This window comes from Monodon monoceros, unplaced genomic scaffold (genome assembly GCF_005190385.1).
Source record: "Monodon monoceros isolate NGI ecotype Baffin Bay Population unplaced genomic scaffold, NGI_Narwhal_1 Super_Scaffold_2, whole genome shotgun sequence".
NCBI classification, from domain to species: Eukaryota; Metazoa; Chordata; class Mammalia; order Artiodactyla; family Monodontidae; genus Monodon; species Monodon monoceros.
Window position 1 is genome coordinate 25844659 of NW_021703776.1, and position 13227 is coordinate 25857885.

Genomic DNA, 13227 nt, shown 5'->3' on the forward strand with positions numbered 1-13227 from the left:
GAATATCTTTTAAATTTCACGGAAGACTATTTAAAAGGCATAAAATTTAAGTTTTAATAGAGCTTCAGTGCCGTAGTATCTTCATTTTGGGCTTGTGAGGTAATAATAAACATATTATCTCCACTTTAAAACATGATATAGGTATTAACACATTTTTACTCCAGTTAGTTTTTTTTCTGAAAATGAGCTAGATACAGTTACTGAGAAACTGGTTTCAGATCTTTACTGCACAATCCATAGAATTTAAAAAAAAAATGAGAATATACCTTTTCTACCACAAGAGGGCAGCAAAAATGTTTTCAGTTAGAGTCTGTCACTCCAGCTGTTCTGACATATTTTGCTGTTTTTCTGAGTAGTTACCTTGACTTTCTTCTTTCTGCACTGGAGTGAAATTGAAAGAATGTGTTTTCATCCTGAAACAGGACTATTGTGAATGTGGTTTAATGAATGTTTTATGAAAAGCACAAGCCTCAAGGTGACCACAATTTTTCCTTCACAGTTTACGATAATTACAACACACCTGCTTCATAAAGCTCATGGCTTAGACAACACTAACACAATAATTCTTAAAGACTACAGATGGTTCACATGAGAATGTTAAAGTATCTGATATTCTATATATTTTACATCGTGGTGGAAAGGCAAAATTCAGAAGGATTAAAACGTATATTTTTGCCATGATTATGAAAATCTCTAATTTTTCAGCAATATTGCAATAATCTTAAGTCTTCCCAGGGTAAAATAATAACTGCCAATGGAAAAGCAGACAAGTACTCAAAGCTACAGCTATGGTCACCTTTTGATAAATATAATGTGAAATCATCAAGCAATAACGTTTTTTAAAAATTAGGTAATTTTATGTACGGTTCAACCAGTCAAATGAGTATATAGAATAATTTATCATAACACCTTTATAGTCCTTTCTGCATTACAGAAATCTCTTTTAAGTAATGCAAAGAAGGTGGATGGTTTCTCTTTCTCTTTTTTTTTTGGTTTCTAAATATAAATTCTTCAGAAGCCAGTAGCTGGTTTCGCCCCATCAGGAGTCCAGCACATGCCTAGGCAGGCGATAATGCTCGGCTTTGGGACGGAGCTTTTTTTCCTGTGGGTTGGCATACTTCCACTTGGAAGGGGACATTTTAAGCTTTTTTCTCTTTTTATCCGTGCACCATACCTTTTCACAGTATTCTTCTACTCTCTGGAAGTTGCTATAACCAATCAGCTGCAAGAATTCCTTGTACCAGGGTTTGGTTCCATGTGGGATGCTGCTCTGAACAGGACAAGGCGTCTTGTGAGGCCCGTCCTCTTCGTAGTCTTTGGTAAACATTTCCTCCACTCTCTCCTCTTCCACAACCTCCAGGGTGATTTTACGGATTGTATGGACAAAACTATGTTCTACTGTCTGGCAAAAATAGGTCCCAGCATCCACTTTGCGTACCCTCAGGAAGAGTAAACCGAGGTCCATCTTAACCATTCTGTCATCTGTCTTCACCTGCAAGAACAAGAAAATCAACGGCACTGAAGTATTATCCAGGACAAAAGAACGCCAACCTATAACCCTTTCCACTATCTAGAATTTTTTCATTTTTGTTATCGTATGATGAAATCCTAAAAATCATATATATAATTATATATATTATATACCTATTATATGAGTATATTAACTATATATTATATAAATGATGTCAGTATTTTATAATTCATATTTTAATACATATATTTCTTTTATATTATATTTATATTGTTATACTATATATAAATATAGTATAAATATATATGAGAAAGAGGTAATAACATCAGGTATGTGTGTGTGTGTCCTGAACTTACTTATATTGAGATCACTTCATATCAATGACTTTGAGGTCAATTTACATCAGTATTGTTAAGAGCAAACTGAGAGAGCTTTCTCCCAGTTCAGCATAGCACTCAAAGTTTGAGTGAAATGAAGATTTGTCAAATTTAATTTCTTTTGTAATGCCAGAACAAATGCCATTTCTCACATTATTAGTTCAGGGGTTCTTATGTTTCCCAGATCATAATGCTCAATGTACCTACAAGGACCTGTGTTGAGAGAGCTGGGATACCTATACTCTCTCTCCTTACTGAAAAAAACCCCCAAAAAATCCATCCATTTCATTTCACTGTTTTTTGCTACGTATTTCATGACTGTTTCTTTGACCTTATCTCATGGCAGTCTCCCCCAAATCCTTCTTCTTTCTGTTCCGGCTTTCATGCCCAACTTCATTCTGTTTCAGGACCTAGAGGAATTCCCATACGGCTGGTTCCTTCTCAGCCCGAAAGGCTGAACCAAATGTCATTTCTTCAGGCCTCCTTCACACCCAATGTCAAAGTATCTCCTTCCCTTAATACCATCATTTCACCTGTTAACCTTTGTACACCCGAGCCTGCAACATTACCTGCAAATACATAACAACAGTCCTGTAATAAGTTTTCTTTTACCTGGTATCTTTCTCCTTTATGTCAACATATGGGCGCTATTTTACTCTTCAAAGTCCACTCCTTTTCGTCATGCTCCTGATTGAGAACTTATTCAGACTCTATTGCTCCTCTGAGCAGGTGAGCATTGCTCAAGGAACCAGATTCTGCCTTTCTCATTGTCTATCCCAAAGCAGCTTAATGTGGTGTTTCTCACTAGGGTTGGTGGAAGAGGAACACTTCTGGAGACGAATGAATTTTCTAGAAGGATTTCTTAATGTGTTTATTTTCATGATAATCAATATAAATTAATAAACTCTATTTGGGATCGTGTGGAAGATCAACCTCATTGTGAGTCTTTGTGTTTATTCTGAACCATTTTTAAAGCTTGAATAGTTTCCAGCTGCTGAGAACAAAGGTAAATTTAATATGTTACTGATACGTTCCAGCCATATGAAAACCAAACAACAACTCTACGTACTAATGTACATAAAAAGTTTTGAGGTCACTTGAACAACGTGTGTGGGGACTGCGTTATCATATGGCACAAGGTGCTGTGGATAGATGTTTTACACACACACGTACACACACGTATGTGGTAGTCTGTATTCCAAAATATGTTCATGGAGATACCTTATTTCAGCGAAAAAAAGTCATCACATTAAATAAACATTTAAATGATGCATATATTTATTTGTAAATTTATTTTCATTCTATATTTGAATAAAAGCTATGAACATAAAGAATGCATTTCTGGTTTCAGTCTTGTGAATATTTAATAAACATTCTAAGTGATGATGGCAGCCCAAGAAAATGTTTTACTTTTAAGGGCAGGTGGTGGGGGGAACCTATACAATACTAGAATCAAACCTTCCTCCTCACAACTGCCACTGCTCTTGGCCCCTGAGCTCTCCCCTTACTTCGCACTTCCAGGTCTTATTCTGGTCTTAGTCTTTCTTTCCATTAGTTGAACTCCTTTCTGTTGTTGGGAACTCCACCCATCCATTACTTAAAAAAATTCCTTCTAGGCTTATATTTCCCCTTCTTAAATGAATACTTTCTTTACAGCCCACAAAAATCTTTTGTTTCTTTTTGTAACTCAATAGCATTCACATCTGTAGTACATAAGTTGGTATTTTTATTCCTCTTCAAATTATTTTTCCATACAATTTTTATCTCTTGAACCATATACTAAGTTTCATAATGGCAAAGGCCTATCTCCTAATCACTCTGAATATTCCACAGTGAGTGCTCAGAACACACTGAAAAATGAGAACATACTAATTAGTTCATAGTGCACAAACATGCAAAACAATGGGGTATACCCGTAAAGATACATCCAAAAGTTATTCACTTTTTCTAGGTAAGTTCAATAATGACTTGGGTAGAGAGGAAACAAGCATGATTTCAGGAGCAGTTACTAACTAATGAAAGAAGAGGTCTGTGCTCCACAGATACATAGAAAAAACAGTTCCAGGACACTGTCTTCCCCTGAAAAGAATCTGCATACAAACATCATCACGAATATGATCCTTTGATCTCTCCCTACTATACTCCTGTGAGAGTGAATAATACATGAGAAAACACGAAAGTCACCTAGCCTAGTTTCTGGAATAGAGCAAGCAGTCTATGAAAGTGTTTTGAAATAAAGCAAAAATAGAAATAAATACAAACCTTTCATCACTGGATGAGAAGTAGTTTCTTGTTTTTTGTTTTCTGTTTCCAAGTCTGGTATAAAAAGCAGGTGTTTCTTTCATAATCAGAAACCCAAGTTTGAGAAACTGCACTGTGTATAGATAAAGTCCAGACTGGTTCAAAAATGTGGAAGCACGACAATTACAATGAGAATTGTCCTACATCATTTATTTGCATGTTATAGATAGTGCCTGTCTTGGAATTTTGGTCTCCCCTCCTGGTTACAGTGAATCATAAATTTAGGAAAAGACGTTTTAACTCTTGAGTCTGGACAGCTGTACACTATGAAGGTTAAACTGCTTTGAAAGTTAAATATATCTTCCATGGCCTATGATAAAAATATGCCTAAAAATAAAAAATGACTTAGAAATTTGGATTTGAATTCTTTCCACAATTTAATCTTTCCCCTTTTGTTAACATGGATATCTTCAACATCAAATCTTTATTACAGAATTGTTTTCATCCAGCTGTTCTGTCTGCAGACCAGATTTCCTTGGTCAAGAAGATGGTACAGGGACTTCCCTGGTGGCGCAGTGGTTAAGAATCCTCCTGCCAATGCAGGAGACATGGGTTCGAGCCCTGGCCAGGGAAGATCCCATATGCCGCGGAGCAACTGAGCCCATGTGCCACAACTGCTGAGCCTGTGCTCTGGAGCCCGCGAGCCACAGCTACTGAGCCCACGTGCTGCAACTGCTGAAGCCCACGCGCCTAGAGCCCGTGCTCCGCAGCAGGAAAGACCACCGCAATGAAAGGCCCGCGCGCCACGACGAAGAGTGGCCCCCGCTCGCCGCAACTAGAGAAAGTCCGCGCACAGTGGCGAAGACCCAACGCAGCCAAAAAATAAATAAATTTATTAAAAAAAAAGAAGATGGTACATAATACATCACTTTATCAAATATTCTTATAGGCAATCTATAAAAACACAAAATTTCTTACTGAAAATGGTTTTAATATTTTTAGCTATAAAGATTGATTCAGTATGCTTCATAATGTCAAATAAAAAAAGTAGTTGAACAAAAACCCTGCACATCTGGTAGCTAGTCAGGAAGAAGCAGTGATTTCCATGTGTATCAACCATATGATATGGTTCCACACTTTTTATAGGAAATGGACAGACATAGGCCTTGAATTAGTTAGTTCAGAATATATTTAACAATGAAATCAGTTTTAGTAAAGAAATAAAGACCAACAATTTTATATATTTGTTTATCTGGCCTTCTTTCAATAAAAAAAAATTTGTTTGACTTACAGAAAATGTGTCATATATTACAGTATAAAAATAAAATTTTCCTTTTATTAAAAACACTTTCCAATGTGAACTTGCTATATGACAGAGATGATTCCCCAAGAGAGACAGGATGAATTACTTAATAGCTCATTTGGGGGAACCTACCACACTATACAGAGAACAAGTAAAGTTGTATTTACTTCAGATTAAAGATCCACCTGGAGAAAACGTAAATCTAACACAAGAAGATGCTGAGAAGAAAGTTATCATAAATAAGAACTCTATACTGTGAAAAATGTATTCAAAATATCAACTATATCAAAGAAGTTTGGAATATTTACATTCAAGAATGGATTAATGTACACAGAAGATGCAAAGAATTCTTGAAAGTCAACAAAGAGAAATAAAAGATGGAATGGAAAAAGCATATAAATAGGCAATTCAGAGGAGAAACCCAAACGTTTAATAAGTATGCAAAGTTAATGTTCAACCTTACTAGTAATTTTAGGAATGCAAATTTAAACGAAATACTACATTATACCCAGAAGAAAGGCAAAAAATAGAAAATACCAAATATAGGTGAGGATATAGGGAAATGGGAACCCACATGAACTGCTTTGAGAGTGCAGATGGTGCAGAAATTCTGCAAAGCAAGCTGGCAATAGTTATAGAAATGAAAGATGTTGACAGATAATAATTTAGAAATTTTCACTCAGATCTATAAGGGGTTACCTGCAGAGATGATCATTAAAGATATGGTAGTGAGGGCTTCCCTGGTGGCGCAGTGGTTGGGAGTCCGCCTGCCGATGCAGGGGACACGGGTTCGTGCCCCGGTCCGGGAAGATCCCACATGCCGCGGAGCGGCTAGGCCTGTGAGCCATGGCCGCTGAGCCTGCGCATCTGGAGCCTGTGCTCCGCAACGGGAGGGACCACAACAGTGAGAGGCCCGCGTACCACAAAAGAAAAACAAAAAACAAAAAAACAAAGATATGGTAGTGAGAATTAACAACACTCTTGGTCCACTTGTAGGGGAATGGATCAATTAGGAGCAATGAATACACGCGATGGGATGAGCAGCCTTCAGAAACAATGAAACAGAGACACACAAAGCAACAGTGATAAACCATACAAACATAGCGCTGAGTTTTAAAAAGTAGAAGCAGAATAAGAGTTATAACACAATACATTTATTTTCTCAGCTCATGTACACTAAAAATGTTACATACTTGTTCAATATACAAATGTAGTACTGGACTTATCCCAATCATTACAGTGGATGTACATGGGGAAGCAAGGATGAAAATGGAGAAAGGTGGTCTAGGAAAAATAAAGTCAAACAAGAGAGGATATTTGTGTGGACTGATCATGGCAATGTGCCACAAACTAAGCAGTATGATTAAATTATGCAACTGAAGTCAAAAGTAAGAACCAAAAAGCAAAACAAAGAAACCAGCAAAAACTCCAAATGTAGGGGTGGGATAGGGAGGGTGGGAGAGAGGGAGACGCAAGAGGGAAGAGATATGGGAACATATGTATATGTATAACTGATTCACTTTGTTATAAAGCAGAAACTAACACATCATTGTAAACCAATTATACTCCAATAAAGATGTAAAAATAAAAAAACAAAATAAATAAAAAATAAAATAAACCCCAAATGCTTGTAATGATCATCCTGGTTTGGAAAACAATAAACTAAATCGTCTGTAAGATCTGTTCATCCTCTAGTATACTATAATTATATACTTTTAGAAATACTTTTTGAAAATAAGCAAACAGCAGTTTAAAAGTAATGTTTTGTTGAAAATTTCTATAGAGAAGAATATCAGGGGACTTCCCTGGTGGTCCAGTGGTTAAGAATCCGCCTTCCAATGCAGGGGATGTGCATTCTATCCCTGGTCGGGGAACTAAGATCCCACATGCTGTGGGGCAACTAAGCCCACGCGCTGCAACTACTGAGCCCGTGTGCTCTAGAGCCTGCGTGCCACAATTAGAGAGCCTGTGTGCCGCAACTACTGAGCCCGCGCGCTCTGGAGCCTGCAAGCCACAACTAGAAAGAAGCCCACATGCCGCAACTAGAGAAGTCCGTGCACCGCAACGAAGAGCCCATGCGCCACAGCGAAGGATCCCACATGCCGCGACTAGGACCTGATGCAGCCAAATAAATAAAATAAAAAAATAAAAAAGAATATCAGGATGATCAGGATGAAGGGAATAAGAGGACAGAGGATGAAAGTAAAGATAATGTTTGAACACAAAACTGCATACCATAAGGCACTGAACAGCTACTCTAATTGGAGTATAAATTCAAAACTAAATTTCCTAGTGACCAAAGGAAAGAGGAAAGTATGATAAATTCTGAGATCCAAGTGTCTCTAAAATGCACTTTTAAAGTTACTTTCTGCATTACCATGTTACTTCGCTTAATCAGATGTTCAGAGTCAGACTGGTCTCAATGGGATTAAACAGATCGTGATCTGATTCCATAGATCTAGAAAGATATATGTTTAATTTTCAAAGGTGTTCAGCATTCTCTTGGAAAATTAACAGAAGACAGTTCTACCTGAAACTCTAGATCCATTCTTATGATCACATAGCTGCTTTATATTTTCCCTTCATACAATAGAAACTGTCTTCGCCATTGCAATGGAAAAAATGAAATTAATAAGCTATATTGCTAATTACTCCAGAACTAAAATACGAAGCATATGACATTATAAAAACATGCTTGTCAAGGTTCAAAAATGTAAGTTTTGAATATTTACCTGTAAATAGTTGCTAGTTTAGAAAAAATGAGAAGATTTTTTAACAGACTGAAGTAGAAACATCAAAACTACTAAACAGATGTTTCAAACGAGGCAAAGAGTTCACATACTTTAATGTTATGATAACAAGAAAAACAAAGAAATAATATTCACGTGAAACAAATCTGATGCTTTCAAAACATGTAAATAAAGACAGAAATGTAAACTTAGGGCTGTCACTGATCCCTGTCATGGATTAGCTAGCACTGGTGAAGGTCAAGAAAATATGAGTCATCTAGCAAACAAGATGGTACAATGAAGATAAGATTTTGCTTCAAAAGTTTCCGAGTTTTCACTACATAATGCAACTGCAACATTAAAAGATGTAATCTGTGTACTCCACTTTTCTTTCTTTTGTTTTTACAAGAGAAGCTGTCTCCATAATGCATTGAGTCATCAATAAAATTATGCTTTCATGGAGACTGTACAAATTTAGCATAGATGCAATGAACTCTAAGTTATCTAGAAGGAACTGCTGACTGATAAGTTAACTATGCCTCTTAGATTTCTCAACAATATTTAAATAACTTTGATGAATTTATCCTACTCAGTAGGTGGTCTGAAGACAAAGTTAAGAAGTGACAAATTTTTGGTACAGAGTTAAAAAAGAATTGAGAGAGTAAAGTCAAATTGAAGTTTTGGAGTTTTGCTGTCAACTTACATCCTCTCTTGAATTTTCTACAATAAACATGCACATCTGAGCATTATTTAAGCAGTCTATACAGTGCATAAAATTGATACTTTATTTTTAAGACCCACAAACACACAAAAATAGTTTCCCTTAAGTAGAGAATCCCCAATGGAAAGGATAAACAAAGATCAAGGGGGAAATAAATCTTCCATGCTTACCAAGGGATAAATTATGATGATGGTCTTATGGACCAGCAGCTTACTGGCCTGCCTTATACCACTTTGGCATGGGCATGAAGAATATTTTACGCATTTTGGGATTGCTCTGAAACTTCCCCACTGGGGATTTATGAACTCCTTCCTAGAACCCAACCTTGTTTACAGTGTCTTTGGGATGCACATTGGTTTTGTCAGTAAAGAATAAAATCCCAAAGAGCACATTCCAAGAAAATATTCATTTTGTTTGGTTTTGCTGAAAACTCATTCCAATGAAATTATAGTGCTCAGCACAAAATGAGGGCTTGGTTTTTCATGAAAAGATATTTTGTCCAAAGTACAGAGGTACTTAATAAGACTTTACTTGTATACGTTTTCATTTTGAGCTCTTTAATCAGAGGTCAATACACTTCCTGTAAAGGGCTATAAAGATCTGGGGCTTCATATGTCATATGGTCTCTGTTATAACTACTCAACTTTGCAGTTGTAGCATGAAAACAATCATAGACACCAGGTAAACAAATGAGCGTGGCAGTTTTCAAATAAAATTTTATTTATAAACGAGGCTGAGGGCCAGATTTGGCCCGCAGGTTGTACTTTGCCAACTTCTGTTTTAAATTGTCAAGGTTCCAAAGACTATTCTATTTTCAGGTTAAAAATAATATACTCCAAACTTAAAACATTCAAAATGAGGATCATATTAACGTGAGCAGTTACACTAATCTGAGTAGCTTGAAGAAACTACGGCTTTCTTTGTCATGATAAGTGAACATTACACACAGTGAACTAATAAATATTTAAATCTAAGCAAATCAATGCATATTTCAATTTTTCCTCAATTACTTAGTTTTATTTCATTAAAAAAATTTTTTTTAAGATTTTTTTTTGATGTGCACCATTTTTAAAGTCTTTATTGAATTTGTTACAATATTGCTTCTATTTCACGTTTTGGTTTTTTGGCCCTGGCATGTGGGATCTTAGCTCCCTGCCAAGGGATTGAACCCGTACCCCCTGCATTGGAAGGCAGTCTTAACCACTGGACTGCCAGGGAAGTCCCTCAATTACTTAGTTTTAAAATATAGTGCTCATGCATTTTAGAGAAAGAGAAATACATAGAGAAATAATGCAATTTTCCAACCACATGCCTTACCAAGTATGGATGCCTTTCCTTTGGGATGTTACTCAGAATTAAATTTTTGCAATTATTTTGGAGGCTTGTAAATTCAAATACATCAAACTGCAGAAATTGAGACTTCATAAACCAGGGTATATCATTTTGGGGTGATTTAGTTGTGTTTCTAACAGTTCTGTCCTTTGCAATCACACAAACATACTTTACACCTCCTTCATAAAAGGAAGATTTGAGCTGTATTCCAAATTCAAATTATATGTAGAAATATATACGGCCACCGAATTTAAACCATTATAGAAGGCCTATGGAACAGCTAAACTAGGATTCGGTAAATGAACTTACCCTTATCCACATACATAAAATCTTCCTTTTTTCTCCTCAGTTCAGAGAACGAGGGTTCTTCCTCTTCCTTCTTAGAATCTACCCTGTCACTTCTGCAATGATATTCTCTCCCATACTCTTCATCTTGCTTCATCAATTAACTGCACATTTTCGTCTTCATGGCTACTTCCCTTCAACCTCTAACCATGACCAAGTCATTGTTTCTCTTAAGCCAAAAAAGCAAAGCAGAAGTTCTTTCAACTCTCGTCTCCTACTGTTGACCTCTCTCAAACTTCTCACCTAAACCTTTAGGTCGAGAACATTATACGAACTGTTTCTAATCCCACACAGCCCTGAGCATCAACGTCACTTCACCTGTTGCTAGATGGCTCCTGCCTTAACCATTCTACTAAACGTTCGCACTAGAGCCTGGGCACTTATTTTTTGAATTTTTCACTGGGTGCTGTTTGTTACTTTGTCCTTATCCAATTCCTTTTCTCTGAGTTCTACTATACCACAACCCCAACTGCACCATCTCTACTTCCTCAAGCTATACTACTCTAGTGGTACTTACCATTTGTGTACTTTCCATCAGTTACTTAATTTTATCTCTGTAATGCACATAATAATACTAACTACCGCAGAGAAATGTTGTAAGTTTTAAAAAAGTTACTACACATGAAGCACTTAGAACAGTACGGGGCACGTAGTAAGCACTAAATGAATGTTAACTATAATTATGACTTGTTTCCCTAACGATTTTACTCTTCATCTTTTAGAGTTTTTTCTTCTCCTATTTTTTCCTTATATGTGCATTTTCCCCTTGCTTCTAGCTTTAGTTCACAATGCTTCCTATTTACTCCAAGCCTCCAAGGCAGGCTATGGCAGTTAGAGGCACCACTGCAGTGTAACTAAGGGCCTAGGGTTAAAACCAGAATATCTGGCTCAAATTCAGACTGATTTCACAAGCTATGTGATATTATGCAAGTAACTCAATCTCTGTCCTTCAGTTTCTTTACCTATAAAGTGGGGACAATAATTCTATTTCATAAGGCTGTTGCAATGATTAAAAGTATTACTATAGGTAACATTCTTAGGACAGTGCCTGGCACAGAGTAAGCCATATTTAACTATAGATGCTTGCTATATTATTCTTAACTTTTATTATCTCCATGAATTTAGCGCCTCTTTGCTAATGTCTCTCACACATCTCTTGCCATTCCAAATCTTTCCTTTGGGTTTTATATTCCCAGGCATGCATATTCCAGGACAGCTCTGTCTGCATGCTTTACAGGAGTCCCAATTCAATATGGCCAAAATCAAACTCTTCCTTTCCTCCCTGTATTCTTGGAATCACATCACTGCACCATCAACCACACAAACACCCAAACCGGGAACATATGAATCACTTTTGATCATTTCTCTTTTATCTCAAATATCAAATGCACTCAATGTTATCTCATAAAAATTAAAATCGGTCTTCTCCCTTCCTACTACCACTGTTTAGTTTGATCAAAACTCTTTCATTTGGGCTTCCCTGGTGTCGCAGTGGTTGAGGGTCCGCCTGCCGATGCAGGGGACGCAGGTTCGTGCCCCGGTCCGGGAGGATCCCACATGCCACGGAGCGGCTGGGCCCATGAGCCACGGCCGCTGAGCCTGCGCGTCCGGAGCCTGTGCTCCGCAACGGGAGAGGCCACAACAGTGAGTGGTCCGCGTACCGAAAAAACAAAAACAAACACACAAAAAAACCTCTTTCATTTGACCATTGAAATACCTTCTTAAATGGTCTCCTTGTCATCTTGCTTATCCTCCAAGCTGGTAAGCCAGTTTCTAGAGTAACGTGTCTAAACAGTTTGTCTAAGGCATTCTCATTGGCTTACAGATAAAGTGAAATGGTTCCTTGGCGGATCTACTCATTTTTGTGCCCTCACGTCCTCCACAGATCTACACTGACCGTATTGTTTGTCATCTCCAGCATGTATGATTACACCGCTCTTTCTGCTAGTTGGCTTCTGTTTATCCATTAAAACACAGCTCAAATGTCACCTCTGCCTTGGATCTTTCCCTAAGTGTCCATAGCGCCACAGCCACACCTGACCTGTCGGTTGAGACAATGTTCTTTTCCCATGGTTTCATACTACGTTGTAATGAACACAATATATTATAACTATCTGTTCATATTACTGTATACCCTGTAAGCCTATAGGCTTCGACAAGGCTAAGGCTAGGGTTTGTTCATCAACTATTAAGGTAGGCTCTGAATGAATACTTATTGAATTCAAAACACCAATTTTAGACACTTGGGGAGGAGAACAGAAGGTTGAAAATGCATTCCATCTGAGATATTAAATATATTAAACAGCCTTCACAATTTTCAATAATACTGAAGAATATATGTGAAGCACTTGCTCTTATGTGTATGAGGCGGCCACTTGCCCATCCTTTGACTTCGTAGGTGAAGGGCACACTGACAGCTAATGTTGTGCCATTAAACATGATGATGTATGTCCCTATCATCCCTGCTTCCACCTTTATCTCCACACCCACATGCTACAGTCTTAATACAATAACCAAAGTCATCTTTTTAAAACCGAATTTTGATCATGTCATAGTTCTCCTGTAAACTACCCAATGGCTTTCTATTTAATTCAGAGCAAAAACTAAAGCCCTTTATAAGGGCCTACAAATTCCTGCATGAGCTGGCCCTTTACCTCACTTTTTGACTCCGTTTATTAGTCTCCCTATTGCTCTGTCTCCTCCAGCCA

The 13227-nt window shown here is 37.3% G+C and overlaps 1 protein-coding gene across 1 annotated transcript in view; it reads right to left on the reverse strand.

Annotated features, from left to right (window-relative positions):
* Window positions 1-935: 935 nt before the first annotated feature.
* The window catches only part of SEMA3E (semaphorin 3E), a 106320-nt gene continuing 94028 nt past the window's right edge, over window positions 936-13227 (reverse strand). Inside the window, exon 16 of the mRNA XM_029233841.1 lies at window positions 936-1492. Coding sequence (XP_029089674.1) covers window positions 1040-1492 — 453 coding nt within the window. The 3' untranslated portion in view covers window positions 936-1039. The remainder of the gene's footprint in view (window positions 1493-13227) is intronic.